General features: G+C 45.7%; 1 protein-coding gene across 8 annotated transcripts in view; it reads right to left on the bottom strand.

Moving 5' to 3' along the window:
- Window positions 1–15,880, bottom strand: part of UNKL (unk like zinc finger) — a 93,152-nt gene that overhangs the window by 63,255 nt on the left and 14,017 nt on the right. For 6 of the 8 annotated variants that reach the window (XM_059716640.1, XM_059716644.1, XM_059716639.1 and 3 more), the window contains 2 exons: window positions 15,515–15,691; window positions 11,397–11,533 (listed from right to left, as the gene is read on the bottom strand). In XM_059716640.1, the coding sequence (XP_059572623.1) occupies window positions 11,397–11,533; window positions 15,515–15,691 (314 nt within the window). Of the gene's footprint in view, window positions 1–2,268; window positions 2,385–11,396; window positions 11,534–11,867; window positions 13,040–15,514; window positions 15,692–15,880 lie in introns of those variants that run through there. The other 2 variants (XM_059716645.1, XM_059716646.1) reach the window with 2 other exon arrangements.

Below are 15,880 nucleotides of genomic sequence, written 5' to 3'. Positions count from 1 at the left end.
AAGTGGTCAAATTCATTAACATAAACAGGTTAAATTAACACAATGGTTCTAACTTGCATCTACCATGGACTGTGACTGTTTCTTTCCAGACAGGATGAAGGACACTTGAAACCCAGAAGCTTGTCTTTTCTCTCCCAACTGCATAAAGCTTTATCATTTTTATATTAAATAAGAACATTGTCAAAATATGCACACAAAGCAGCAGCAGAACTCCAATAGGCCAAGAAATATCCAGAAATCCTAAGTATAAATATTTAACATTTTTCTAAGATTACTTTCTGGAAACATGTCATTCTTTTTACTGAAATATGCATTATGTTATGCATCCTCTCACAACTCCTCTTTAGTGTGACTTTGGTATTCCTTATTCCACTAAAACTGCTCTCCCTAAGATTTTATTGGAGAATAAAGTTCGCTGCCCATCTCAGTCTCTGCTCCATCTTTGTCATCCTTGATTGCTTGCTTCCTTTAAAACAGGGGTGGGCAAAATACAGCTCGCAGGCTGCATCCAGCCCACCAGGCACTTTCATCTGGCCCCTGGCGCCCACCAACAAACTGTGCTCCACCCAGCCCTTCCATGCACAAGGGTGGGAGCAAGGCGCCTACACCCACCCCCAACATACCCTACTATGCCTCGCTCCCACCCTCATGGACAGAAGGGTGGCCCCACAAGACTAGGTGGGACATTCCATGTGACCTGCTCCCTCCCCCAGCAGCAGGTAGGGAAGTGGTGCTGCAGCTGGGTGGGAGCAGGGACCATGGGGGCTAGGGCTGGCACCAGCATGGAGCCTGCTCCCAGGGGGCAGCAGCAGCACAGAACTCAGCTAGGCAGCATGTGGGTGTGAGGGAGGGGGGAGGGGAGAGGGGTGTGGGGACCCCCCCCCATGGTACACAGTCCTGGCAGGCAGCAGAGGCAGCAGCGTCAGGAGAGAAGAGGGTGCTCATGGTCAGCTCTGGCCAGCGCTGCACATTGGGGTGAGAAGCACAGCCCCTGCCAGGCCACCTGTATTGCTAGCAATCCCTGCACTCGTGCAGCACAGGAGGGAAGCCTCAGGTGCTGGAGCTGGCTGGGGCAGGGAAGGCAGCTGGCTCCAGCATGGGAGGCTTCCCTCCTGTGCCTGGGACTTCCCTCCAGCACCTGGAGCTTCCCTCCCCTGCTGCACAAGTGAGGGGAGCACCAGCGACAGAGACTGCCTGGAGAGGGCTGTGCTGCTCACTGCAATGTGTGGTGATAGCCAGAGCCAGGCACCAGTACCCCCGCCTGCTTCTGCACCATGGTGGGGGGGAAGTGTGCAGGGGTCCCCCCATCCCTCCCTCACACTCCACAAATGCCCCCCACTGACCCCCTCCCCCCATGTTGCCTGCATTGACTGCAGGAGGAATGTGTTCCAGAGCCACACACCCACAGCCCACAAAGGCAACCCCCCAACATACCCTATGCCCCCCACACACAGCCACACCCCCTCACAAACTCCCCCTACACCCTCCCACACCCCACCACACACACACATACTATAAGAGACTAAGAATTTATTTTTGAGTTATTGTACAATCACCTCTATATACAGTACACAAACACAAATCATGACAAAAATATTTTTTGTAATAAAATTACAATATGTTATAGTAGGTGTTTGACTTTTAGTGTATGATTGGTTTTTGCTGCCTCTAAGGTAGCAACCTTCCCCCCCCCACCCCAAAAAGGAGTATTTCTGGAGGGCAAAGGGATGGACTTCTGGTGGCAAAAAGTCAGGAGTTAAGGGTGAGACTTCCGGTCCCAAGATGGTGACCATGGGGAAGGACATCTGTCAAGGGGAGGGTATATGACATCTGTCAAGGGGAGGGGGCTACCCATATGGCCCTCCCTCGACAACTCATCAAACCTTGTCAAGCGACCCTCTGCCAGAAATAACTGCCTGCCCCTGCTTTAATATGACCAACTATTCCAGGGGAGGGCAATTATTTTGGGCGGAGGGCCACTAGGCAGGGGTTTCTGGTTGGGGTGGCTGGGCAGGCCTTACTGCTGGGTCCTGCCACAAGCTTCCTCTGGGTCCTACTGCCCCTGGCTCCTGTCATCTTTGACAGGCAGCTAGGAGCAAATAAATATTCATTTTCTAAATATTTTAGGAGCCCCGCGGGATGGCTAGAATGGCCTGGTGGGTCAGATCCAGCCCCTGGGCCATATTTTATTCTCCCCTGAACTATTCCCCTTCTTTGATTCTGTGCTCCCCCTTAATTCCCCTGACTTTGTCTTTGCTTTGTATCTACCTCTTTCTTCATCATCTTCATCTCCTCAGCATCTCTAAGCGTTCTTGATCCTTCCTCTTCGGCAACATCTTTCTAAATACCCTTGAACAGTGATAAGGTGCAACTAGCCTCCAGCACTAGGGACAAAAGTTACACATAAACTGGTATAAGTGATCAGAAACTGGTTTAAACCTGTAACAGAACAGAAGTTCAGTGCACATAAACCAGTTTCAAAATAGCCAAAACTAATTTAAAGTAAATCGGGTTGAACGTAGTATCAGCCTTAGCTGATTTGGGTCAAACTGGTTTAGGCAACTTCTGTCCCAGACTCCTTCCTTTTTTAAGTTAAACCAGAGTCCTACAGCATCCCAGAATGATTTGCAGCCCTGGGCTGAGCTGTCTGCTCCAGAGAGCAGGGCTGGCCCTGCCCCTCTGCCCTCTAGCCCCAGCAGGGGCAGAGGAGGGGCCAGACACATCCCAGCATGGTCCCATTAAGGCAAAGTGGGTGAGAAAGGAATTAAGTCTTTCCTCCTCCCTCCCACACCATAGCTGTGGGCTGCCTGTCTACAGGTGAGGGGGAGACTGCTCCCAAGCTGTAGTCCCCAGGGGCAGAACGAACAGAAGGAAGAATCAACCCTCTCCCTGCTCCCTTCGCCTTAATAAGGCCATGCCCCCCACCCCTGCCACTGGAGCAGCAAGCAGACAGGGAGGGGCAGCAGCCTCTGTCAGGGTTCCCAAGACTGGGTTTATTCCCCACTCCCTTCCCTGTTCCACCGGCAGGGACCACAGCCATCCCAGCATGGCCCTGTTAAGGCTAAAGGGGCAGGAAGGCGGTTAATTCCTACCCCCCTCCCACCAGGGGACTGCAGCCAGGGCAGGGCAGCTCCCCTCCCCTTCCTCCCCCGCCATGGCAGAGAGGGGGGGCTCTGTGCAGTGCTGGAGGGGGGCTCTTCCCCCTCCCCCCCACCGGACAGGGAAGGGGGCTCTGTGTGGCTTTCACTGAGCTGCAGCCGCTGAGGAGGGCCCCAACCCCATAGCCTGTACTGGCCCAGACAGCTGCCCAGTGGGGCTGGGCACGGCTGGGCTGGGCCATGGAGGCAGGACCATCCTCAGCGGCTGCAGCTCAGTGATAGCTGCTCTCCACGCCCAGGCTGAGCTGGACCAACCCAGGCAGCATCTTCTCCCCCACCGTGGGGGTCTGGCCATGCCCCTGACAGGCCACAGTATCCCTCTTCCCCCACCCTCTGAACCCTGCAGGCCACAGGGATGGGTGGTGCTTAAACTTCTCCTCGGTCACACTCAGGCCTGCTAGGGCCTGGCCATGCTCCCACCTCAGTTCAGCTTCCCTGTGGAAGGGAAGGGAAGGGAAGGCTAGCCCCCCCTCTCCCTCCCCGGGGCTCTGGCCTAAGCCACAGCAAGCATGTGCCTGCGTTTCTGGAATGAAAAGTGGATGTCTGTCCACTTGCAAATTAGTTTAATCTCTTCACATTAGAGTAACCTGTAACGACTGAATCAACTCAGGCTTGGGCTTTTTGAATGTCTGTCCCTTGCCTAAGTCTACCTCTTTGCAGAGTTTGTTTCCTTTCCAAAACTGTCTACACAGCTTGCCATTGCAAAAATTGAGTTCTTCACTTTTTTTTTTTTTTAAGAAGCAATCACTTGTCTTTCCATGTTGGTGTTGACACTCCTCATATCATCCCCTACACTCAAGACCCAACTATGGGACAATTTTCATCTCCTCCCTCTTTCGTTTTCACTTACCAAGGAAGCTGACAAATAATTCTGTTTTCTTCTCCTACGTCCTACCCAACTTCAGTAACTTCCCACTTGTTTTCCCTAATTCCAGTCCTATCTGCCTTTACTCCACTGAGAAGATAACAGCCAAAATAACTTTCTTCCCTCTCCACTTTGGTATCACTCTCCCCTTAAATCCAGGTTGGATTCCATTTATTCACTGGAGCTATGGTAAGAAACTCAAACACCAAGGACAATATTTCAATTTGCTTCTCATAACATTCCTTTTTGCTTCCTATGCCTTGAGCCGTTCTACTCTTCATCTCCCACTTTTTCACTGCATGCTTTTTAGTATCTACCTACATAGTACAACACACACGACATCTCTCCTTTTAGAACCAAACACTTAAAAAAAAATAATCCTTTTGACCCACAAATTCTAAACTACATCAATAATAGTCCACACAGAGGTTATGCCTATAACTTAAGGTTGTTCATGGGTGTTTCCATTCTAAAGACCATTTTTACCTTCTTATGATATTCTTGGACTCTTGTTTTCAGCTGCAATTTTCCAAAATTATTTTTCTAACCTAAAATAAAATTGATTTTTGTTTGAGCAAAAATGGTTGCCACCTTCAAGTGCAAGAATGGAGTAGCCCCCTGTATAGTACTTGCAATTTCTTTTAACTATGACTAATGTCTTAGAAAAGGGTGCACACACACACAATATGTCTTTTGCTCTTCACACAATGGTAACATCAAAAAATTACAGATTTCAAAACACCTCAAATAACCACTTTTACAAGTAAAAACAAACATGCCAAAACTAGCTACGTACATACATAGCTGCTGGTGGCTTCTAAAGTATAGAATAAGTCTTGTAATGGCACTTATCAACCATGTAAATAGAATAGCCTGTTACATGACTTACCGACATACCCCCTGGAACACAGATGTGATCTTCAGTGGTCTGGTAAAAATCCATTTAGAACTGGCTGAACTTCATGGATACATATACATTGGCTTTTGCTGTATGACTGAGTGGGTTTCTATGCTGCTCAGTCCATCCCCCAAACACACTTAACACTTTTTCAACATTCTACTGGATTTAAAAACTATGCGCACAGGCAGCATGGAGAAAGAAGCTGTCTGAACTGAATACAAAAAGGCAAGTGCTGCACTCAGGATAGAAAGCAATTGCTCAGTTTTCAATATTTTCACTATTTTCAAACATTTTTTTCAAATTAAAAGATAGTTTTAAAAGCATAAATATAGAAAGAGTCATGGAATCCATAGATATGGCTCCAAAATTAACTGTAAACTATGTAGACACAGCATCCTGATTGCTCTGAAATCATGCTAGAGCATGTTCTTCACATGCACTATACCAGGGGTGTCTAACTTGCTGCACAAGTGCTCCGAATGGCACCACCAGCCTCTGCGTGGTAGATAGGGCCGAAAGTAACAAGCAGAATGCCAGATCAGGTAAGGAGCATAAGGCAGGAGGCAGAAAGGAGAAAAGCAGCTTGGTCAGGGAGTAAAGGACAGAGATGAGAAAGCAGAGAAGCAGGTCAGGTAAGGGAAAGGGATCAGAGTGGCATGCAAGGATGGTAAGAGGCTAATTTGTGGCATGTCTGCCAAAAGGGGTGCCCCTCACTGCACTAGGGGGTCAAAGGTATGGCTACTGTGAACTTTTTCCACTATTAGCTTGGACTGATTTGTCTGAAGAGCCTTAATATTATAAAGAAAGAATGAATCTGAGTCATACAGCAATGCTGCATAGCATTAAACACTTTTTACCACTTTTTCACCACAAGATTTTCTATGACATGTTCAAAAACAATCAAAGCTGAGAATCAATTTTGTACTGAATGTGCTCATGGTGGACACACAGGAACAGTCATACTGGATAAGGACTAAGTCCACCTAAAGCTGAAAACAATTGTTAGCATAATTGAGAGGGACGAAACATCTTAAACATAAAAAACATTAAAATGCTGCGTTTGATGCAGATGTTTATGGAGCAAGTATAAAATAAGGTTTTTTTGGTTAGAATTCCTCCTGGTCAAGAGACGATATGAAAGAAACATTAAAAAGTAAACCTGAAACAAAATAGAAAAAAAGGAAATCCAATGGCAATGTATACAGCTCAGCAATAAGGATGTACAGAGAACTGATCGTGGAAACTAAAGCTACCAGTGAACAAATGCGGGATCAGAAATGTCAAAAACAAATGGAATTCTTTAAACAACAGAAACAAAAAAAATCCTAATATCAGCAAGGGTCTGATATTAAGGACTGTAAAATTATCAATGGTGATGAAGAAATGAAAACGTATTAGATAAGTATTTCTGCGTTATATTTGGAAAGAAGCAAGATGATATATTGACATCTTTCAATGATAACACAACATTTTCTGTTCTTCCACAAACCAGGAAGGATGTTGAAAACCAACAGTTAACCACTTTTAAATGTACAGGATAACTTGTTCTCCAAATGTTAAAAAGTTGGCCAGGGGGCACTTCGAACCATTTATATTGTTTTTTTGTTGTTTGGTTTTGGGGAGGAGGGGGTGGGTTGGTTGCGGGGGGGGGGGGGGGGGGGGGGGGGGGGAGGAGGAGGGTTAATCTTGGAACAATGGAGATTAATCAGAGCATTTGTCATCTATAGGGAGGCTTGCCTGACAAATCCTAGGGAAAATCTTGCAAAACTTGAACTGGGACATAGTCAGTAGACAATTAAATTGTACTACTATAATCTGTGCCAACCAACCTAGTTTTAAGAGAAAAGTATATCTTGGCTAACAAACTCAAGTAATTTTTTAATAAAATTACAAATTTGAGAAAGGTAACTGTGCTGCACACCCCATGCCCAAATAAAACAAATGCCTTGTTTTGGGAAGAAGAAGAAAAAAAGAATGAACTTTTTTGCACCCCCCCAAGAGTCATAGCTAACAGCTGACCACATGGAGCAGGGACAGACTCTACTCTTCAGCACATTTACCCTCTGTTTCCTACTCAAGCAAAAGCTAGAGTATTAACTGCCAATTTGGCAGCAGCTGTGAAAGGGTTAAAAGTGCAGCTGCCTATGGCAGAACACCTACTAGGGTGTCTGCCACTTTAGGAGCTGGGATAAGCAGTTGACAAGTGCAGTCCCAGCTCTGATGAGCAGCTATTTTAAGATTCAGGCCAGCAGGGCTGGAGGCAGCAGTTTGCTTCCTGACGCCATGGAAGGAACATCTCCTGGTGGAGCTGCTGCTCCTGGAAGAACTATGAGGTAAGGGCAAGAGCTTATGGGGATGGCTTGGAGGCTCCTGGTCCTGGGCATGACTTGAAACTGCACCCTGCCAGGGAAGGGTGGCCTGGTGGGGCTCCTAGTGGCATGGAAGCCCCAAGGAAATGCCAAGCAAGTTACCCACTCCCCAACCCCCTGCCCCCAGTGAAAGGCGAGGAGGGGTGCCTTAACCCCAGCTCCTGCCTTCGGGTGGGTTATTTAACACCAGAGGACCAGGCATGCCCAGGTATGGCCCCTGAGCCCTGTGGGGTGCAAGACCACAAAGATTGGGTAGTGGGGCTGGGCACAGCTGCGGCCACCTGAGTCCATATGGGGTGCAAGACCCCAGAGACTGAGAGGTTTTGGGCCAGGCATGCTGATGAGCGGCACCTGAGCCTTCAGGGATGTTCAACCCCAGGTGCCAGAGTAGGGGGTGGAGTATGTGCCTCAGTGGAGGCGGAGGTGCAGAGTGGGTGCAGAAGGGTACCTGAAGGCCTGCACAAGAGAGGCAGTTGGGAGGCCCTGGAAAGAGGGGAAAGTAGAGTAGTAGTTGGGAGGCCCCGAGAACACGGGGGACTGAGAAGGCCCTGTGAATAAGTAGCGCGAGTTGGGCCCCTGCCAGCAGGGGGCTTGAGGGTAGGTCCTGCTAGCATGGGGGCCCGAGTTAGGTCCAGGTAAGCCTCTGGGCGCCTGAGGCCGCAGATGGGCCAGAGGCCAATTGGAGGGTGGCAGAGGAGGAGCTGTGAGAACAGGGGGTGAGTCAGGAGCCCCCCGATTGAGAGCAGCTGGGCAAGTGACCCAGCAAGAGCCTAGAGGCTGAGTAAGACCAGTGTTCTGCCAACTGCCCAGCGCTCACTCAGATGAGGGAGGTGGGAGATACCCAAAAGGTTGTGTGCTTGCAGGCTGGGGAGTGATGGGAATCAAGCCCAGGGACCCCTCTGGAATAGGGCAGGGTGAGTGTGGCCCCAGGAAAAGGAGGGGTGGTATGAGCAAGGCCCAGGAAGGGCAGTATGAAAGAGATTGGATGCAAGCCTCTGGAGCGAGGCCTCAGTGAGAGGAAGGCGGTACGAGCGTGGCTTGTCACAGGACAGAATGCAAGAGGCCTAACGTTCTGCTGAGTTAGGCCCGGCCTCAGGCCAGAGCGGACCACAGCTGTTAGAAACATCTGCAAGGCATGGGACACATTAAGGGTGGTAGGAGCATGTACTTTTAGCCCTTAGACATCTGGGCCCTCGCATGGCAGCCTTCCACCTAATTATCAACTAATTACTTAGCTGCAAGGTGTAGCAGGTGAGAGAAGTGGGTGGCATGCCCAGAGGCAGTGGAAGACCAGAACTGTGGCTGGTTGGGGACCTCCCACTTTGCCACACAGCCACACTGAAGACTGAGCCCTTCTTTCATGCTGCTGATGGGGAAAGAAAAGAGAAGCAACAGTCTTCTCTTACACCATTCCCATGCTTCTACTTCTGCACAGAAAATCAGCTTCTCTGTTTAATACACACGCCCCAACTTTGGAGAGCTAAACTGAGGAAGTAGCAAGGGGGTGCATGAAGTATGCAAGTAAGTACAGTAATAAGGCTTCTGCAAGGAATGTGCCATAACCCCCTATGACATCATGATGGAAAAAAATATTACTATATACAGTAGTCTATGTTATACTCCTATTAAATGCATTACACTCATGTGTTAGCTCATATTAAACTCAATGGAGTGATCTCAAAAACTAGTTGTAATGAGACACTTGTGAGAGATGCATATGTATTGAATGTGCACGTGAGAATTGAAGCCTACTTTTTTGCTGAAACTGCTGATGACCATTAATGCATAGCTTTACCTTATTTTCACAATACATTCCCTGCTGACCAGCCTGGCAGCACCCTAACTAGAGGTGCACCAATATATCAGTGCTGTATCAGATCAGCACTGATAAAAGGAAAGTTATCATTATTGGCTATCGGCTTTTTTGGCTGGAGTAGCAGTAATGTCACCGATAAATATATGTCCAGGGGCCCTGGATGCCGCGTGCATGCACGCAGCCACAACACGCACATGGCCAGGAATGCAGTTGGGCAGCATGGAAAGCAGCTCCTTGCGGGTAAGTCTGTAAAGAAGAAGGGAAATAGGAGGGGAAAGGGGCATGTGGGGGGCAGACTGAGGCCCCCACAGTGAGGGAGGGAGTGGGGCAGGGGCTGGGGGTGCTGCCCAGCCAGGGCAGTGAATGGGACCTGGGGTCAGGACAGAGCTGCAGGCAGCTTTTCCAGGGGGTGCGCGGAGGGGAGGAAGCTGCATGCACCCCCCCCATAGGAGGTATGGGGGGGCATGTACCCCCCCTCCCCCCAGATGTGTGTGCAAGGAAGAGGCAAGCTGCCCGCTGTAGCCTCAGGACTCTCTGCCCTGCTCTTAAAAGCATCCCCGCACTTAAAAATGGTGGTGGAGGCACTGAAAAATGTTGAGTGAGCTTTAGTTCAAGTGCCAAGATGCTGATGGCCTGGACGAGCTGCCCGTGGCTCCATCCTGTTCCCCATCCCAACCCCAGGGTCCCATTCACTGCCCTGGCTGGGCAGCACCCCCAGCCCCACTCCCTCCCTCACTGTGGGGGCCTTGATCTGCCCCCCTGCTTCCTCCACCCCAACGCCCCTTCCCCTCCACATACCCACCTGCAGGGAGCTGCTCTCCATGCTGCCTGGCTGCACTCCTTTAAATCGGTTTTCAGATCAGTATCGGCCGATAAGCCTGGTAAATAATTGGCTACTGGTACTGGCCAAGAAAATCCTTATCTGTGCACCCCTAACTCTAACCCACACTTGTGGCTGGAATTATTTTATTTCTGAATGGATATGAAGAAAAACAACTGTCACAGGGGCTGTCTAGTGGAGATATGCAGAAATATGTTCTTTCTCCAATGCTATTCAGTATCTTTATAAATTATTAGAAAGAAATATTAAATTGATTACTGGTAAATGATTACTAAACACAAAGAGTAGTAGGGTGGTAAGTAATGATGACAAATCTGTTATTCAGACCAATGTATGTCACCTAGTAAGATGTATGGATCCAGTACAGGTCACCAACTAGTATGTTTTAAAATGGCCAAAAGCAAGGTTTATCTGTGCTAGGAATTAAGCAAGTAGGTCCTACAAAATGGAGGATTATATCCTGGAATGAAGCGGCACTGAGAACTTTGGGGGGACAAAAGGATAACCACTTGAATATGATCTCCCATTGTAGCTCTTGACCTTCTGGCCTTATGAACTATAGAAAGCCCTCTTAGCTTTATAGTAATTTATATAAACCCTGATAATGTCCTTCTCTTTCTCTTAGTTAAGCTCAGTATACTGAGTGATGTTAGTCTCTTTCCTTATGGTAAATTTTCAAAACTTAAATCATTTTTGTAACTGTTTCCTGAAACTTTCCAGAATTTTTACTTCCATTTTGAAGTGAGTTCATTAGAACTAATACAGTCTCTCAGTAGTGGTCTTACCAGTGCCCAAAACAGAATTACCATCGTCTCTTTTAGTCTTACTTGATAGTCCCCTTATAGAAAACTTGATAGACAAAGGAGTGGCTTTTATTTCCTGGATGCTCATTGTCCATTTTCCAGCTTCTTTTTATAGCCCTTATACTGAAGAGGAATGTGTGTGGAAGGAAGGGAGGGAAGAAAGGAAAAATAAATTAAAATACAAAGTAGTTGCCCTATTCTGGAGAAAGCAGAAGGCAAGTGGAGTCTCCAACTTGAGTAGCCTAGGTGAAAGCCTGAAACAGGTCACATTTCATTATTTGCTCGGTTTTGTTAGTCAAGCTAAGCAAGAAACTAGTGTTCTTAACTAGCTGACTAAAGAGTTAAAACCCCAAGGATTAGGTCACATCAATATTGCATGACATTAAGAGTTTTTGCATCACCTCTAAATCAGAAACATATTTATCAATTGACAAAACAGCAGCCTTATTAATCAAACATAGAAAGTTTTGGTTTGAGTTTGAATTTTTCCTCTAATGAATATTTATTAAGTATTTATTTATATATAGCCATTCTTTTAACCATACACTTAAATTTCCTAAATAGAAAATAAAAGCGTCTTAGTTACAGAAACAGGGCTGAAAGGACAAATCCACATGCGCGTGCGCGCACACACAGACATTACCCTGCCACCTTGGATCCTCGCTGAGAATCTTCTCAATCATTGCTTGACTAGCTAGAATTCCTGGCTGCAAGTCAGGAATGCCTTCTCCACCTCCTCCAAGCTGTCCATTCTGCAAGGCTTCCTGTGCTTGCAGTTCCCTGAAATGAAGAACAGAATATATCTTACCCCACTGTGTAAATTAATGAAACCTATGCACTGTGGGTGAAATTCTGGTGTTATGGAAATTAATTCCTAATTCATGCTAACTAAAGAATAATGATGGGTGGTAGGACAGGAATGAGCATCATACAGAAAGAAACAAGACTGAGACTGGATACACTTGCAGCTAACACCTTCAGTTGGTAGAAGTGGAATGTCAACAGCATATTAAAGAAATTTTCAAATGAAATTAAATTGGAAGGTGCTGCAAATGCCAAAACTGAAGAAAAAGGATTAAAAGGTTTTAGATTATGACAGAAACAAGTTACTTACCTTGCAGTAGCTTCTGTTCTTAGAGATATGTTGCCCACACAGACTCTGTTTTTGATGTGCATGTCCCCCATAGTCATAAGATCAAATTCTTTTTGAATAGCTGCATTCATTGTGACCATGCCTGCTTCCCTCAGATCCTCCAGGTGCAGCATAAGGGATGCGGTGGCTGCAACCACCTCTCAGCTCTTTTGCCAGTACAGAACCCCAGAACAGAGTCTTAGATGGAGAGAAGCTTTGGAATCTGTGTGAATTATACAACTCAAAGAACCATAGCTGCCATAAAGCAAAGGACACATCTTTCTTCTTTAAATGTCTTCCCATGTAGACTTCATTCCTGGTGACAAACCAGCAGGGATCTCAGGATGTCACTTCTTGAAACACCTAAGTTCCCTTTTTGTGCTCCTTTGGGAAGTTCTCCAATCACTTGCTTCTGGACTCCCCTTGCACTACCCAATATGGAGAAAGGGACTAGGAGAAGAGCCCTTGGTATTCCATGAGGAGGATAAAGAGAAAGATTAAGCTTCTTCCACTGATCTTTCCTGGAGTCAGGTGCACATCATATTGGATCCAGGAGTTTGGACTGGTGGATTTCTTGAGATCACCGCTTTTCAATAATCAAGAGGGAAAGCCCAGTAACTGCCCTATGGAAAGGCTGGGTGGTATTGCAAATGGTCAGTTTGCAAGAATGTCCAGTAAAAGGACATCTATTGCCAAGGAAGGAGTACTTGGAGCCTTGATAAGGTGGTGAAGATGCCGAACATTTCTTTGAGAGACACTCAAGCCTTTTTCAAATGCAGGAACCCACCTGTGCTGGCTTGCTTTCCAGTGTCAAATACTCTAGAAGAAACTCTGAGGCAAAAATCTAAGAACATGCCTAAGGATAGGGGCCAACATCTAGACCATTGGCTGTGGTGTTTCTTTCTTCACGTTTGAGGGTACCAAGGCAATAGAAAAGTGAAATGTATGGCAATTAACTTTGGGGCTAGAGGAACCACAGTTGACTGGTGTTGAGGTAGGTTGATCTTTCCTGGACTTCTTGGAGATGGAAGCCGCACTGTATAGACATCATCAGTAAGAACAGCTTCAGATTTCCTTTTCCTGAAGGCCCTTCTGGAGGATGAATGGCACACAGAATAGTCATCTGGAACATGGCCTCTCCCAGGGACATCAAACTGCGAATGAACTTTATTGATCACTATGGCAGAACCACATGATGGACAGTGTTTGATTTCAAGACACATGGAGTCTGCTATGATGGCAGAGGTACCCCCTGAAGAGGAAAGGGTAGTCAGGACTAGAGCTCATGCAAGTTCACTCTTCTTTTCTGATAATGCATGTGGGAGTGTTTTACACAATAAGGAAATCTAAAGCTACATACTGAAACAAAAAAGATTCAAGTCCCATAAGCAGGAAAGCTACATCACTGTGTCACAGAAATGCAGACACTGCTGGTGTTCCATCTTGCTCCACACAAAGTAAGGAGGAAGCAAGTAGTCATTGCAATCTCCTGCCCCTTACACATTTGGTTATGTTATCCTAGAGGAAGTGAGGGGACTAGGCATGGCCATGACAGATATTGCTATTCAGAGTCCAATCACACATTGCATGCATATCAAGCCTGGAATCTGTGTGAACAAGCACTAGAAGAACATTAGTTCCTCCTGTTCTCAAAAAATCAGGTCAGATTCTCTTGAAGTGCAAATAGAGGAAAGACAACATATGTCTTTACTAACAATTTATTACTATAACTGCAGCAGGAGGAAACTATTTGGTCCTAAAAGTGTCATCTCAGTACCTTTGTTCTAATAATGCAGTAAACAAGAGCCCTCTTCACATCTGTTATTTGTAAATTGACTTTTTTTTTTGGCAATGAACGTGAATTTGTGGGAAGATAAACTGAGGATTTGATTCAGGAGAAAATTAATAAGCATTGTATACAATAATTTGGGATGAAGATGTCCTTATCTGCCCAAATCCCGTAAAATCGAGGAGTTTCCAATTACTTATTTGTACAAAACCTGGCATAATAATATCCTGACTTCAGCTGAAACCCCTAGGGATTACTTCAATAAACAACAGCACAATAACAGAAGACTTTATAAGGAGAGTCATAATGAAAGTCTGGAGCTTGCTGATTTTATCCTATATCTCATCACAAAGATCACAGACAACAGAACTAATAATGCCCATCTCAAAAGGAGACTGTTTTAAGAGTTTTACTAGGACAAGATGAAGATCCTACAAACTTATGTCGGTTCCCAGAGAGGGAAAGATATTAGTGAACTTTCAAACATTTTTGGGGGATTGTAGTGTGTGCAAATGTTGCGCTGGAATGATGCTACAGTTGAAAAACAAACTTTAATAAAACACAGTCTTGAGAAATCTGGACTCTATTTTCAGATGCCTGAGACTGCTGGTGACACTGACAGACTCATTTAAAAGTTAAGATGCCTAACTTCCATAGAAATAAACGAGTGAAGCATCCAATCGATTACTATCCCTTCATACCTGCACTCTACCAACCATGCCCATCTTTATCTCCCATTAGTCCAATTTGCCCTCAAATATGCAATTACCTCCCACCTCCTTTCACTTTCCCAGATTTATGTCCCACATTCCACTGCATTCTTCTCCTTAACTTCAGCTACATCAGCTCCAATCCTGGTCCTTTCTTAATCCCAACCGTCTTTTCCTCCACCTTCCCCCATCATCTCAATCCCAAGCTTCATACCTGTCCCTACTTTTTTCTTTCTGCTCTGTTGGAAATGCCCACTGTGTCGAGAAAGATCACACCTCTCCATAATCCTTTTCTTTCCTGCTCCTGGCTCTCACTGAGATCCGGATGTCCCTCCACTGACATCATCACTACAGCAGTTCTGCTCTTAGTACTCTGGTCTTTCCTTCTCCTACACTCTCCTCCCTACTCTGGATCATCCCCACAGGAACATACAAGGGTGTTCCAAGCAGGCAGGCAGGCAGGGAAAACATTGTAGAACCGTATAGCTCCTTTTATAAGATTCTTCCTGTTTACCACAAGATATGATTTTCCTTCTGCTTGTTTGTTCCCCAGGGTCTCAAACCTCTTCTAAAGTCAAAAGTAACCATTACTAAATTGCTCTCCTAATCATACAATGTCACATTTTGGTTGCCTCCTTCTCACACCTTAGAAAACATCAGTGAGCACTGACCTTTTATAAGGGGAGAAATAAAAATAAATCAAAGGACGACGTTGCATGTAAGCCAAATGTCATGTGACAAACTGGGAAGCTGGAAAATGGCTGGAAAATTGTGTGTGTGGGGATAGAAGCAGCATAAGAAAATTTACAAGGCATCATGGCAAAAAAGCAAAGTATCCCAGCCTTCTGCATATAATGTAATTGTAACTATGCAAGACACTTCATTTGCGGATAAATTTCTATTTCTCTAAAATCCTAACCACATTAGTTTCTTAGTGTGTTTAAGGTTATAATCTTAATGTTACATGAGGATTCATTTAACAGTAATGCTGCAAAGTTAATACATCTGACTGAAAAGTTTACTGTATTTTGGAAAGTGAACATTTAATGCTGGCCAACTAGAACGTTACAGGATAATGGTCTCCTATTAACTAGAACTGATAGCTTTTTATTCTTTTTGAAAAAGGATACCTTATATCATATACTGGTGGTCTAAGGTCATGAGGCCCATGGGCAAAGGCACAGTGGAGTCCATTCTTCACACAATGACCCCGAGCATCTGTTTCGTGAATACACGTTCCAGTCTTGTAATATCTGAGATGGTATTTCCTCTCTGTATCCCCTGTTGTTCGATGCAAATAAGGACAACTGCATAAAGGAAAGGAAGAAAAATAATACATGGGACTGCATTTAAATACTTAATCCAACATTTTGCCACTGCTTTCCCTGGTGGTTTTTTGTTTTGTTTTGGTAATACTGAAGCTCTCTTCAGATGGAAGTACTTTTAAACAATACACATTTTTACTTTGTAGTATATGGCTTTAAACAAAAAAAAGC

The sequence above is a fragment of the Alligator mississippiensis genome, chromosome 13 (genome assembly GCF_030867095.1).
Source record: "Alligator mississippiensis isolate rAllMis1 chromosome 13, rAllMis1, whole genome shotgun sequence".
Classification (NCBI taxonomy): Eukaryota; Metazoa; Chordata; order Crocodylia; family Alligatoridae; genus Alligator; species Alligator mississippiensis.
Note: the sequence above shows the minus strand (reverse complement) of the source record. Positions and strands in the feature narration are given on the sequence as shown.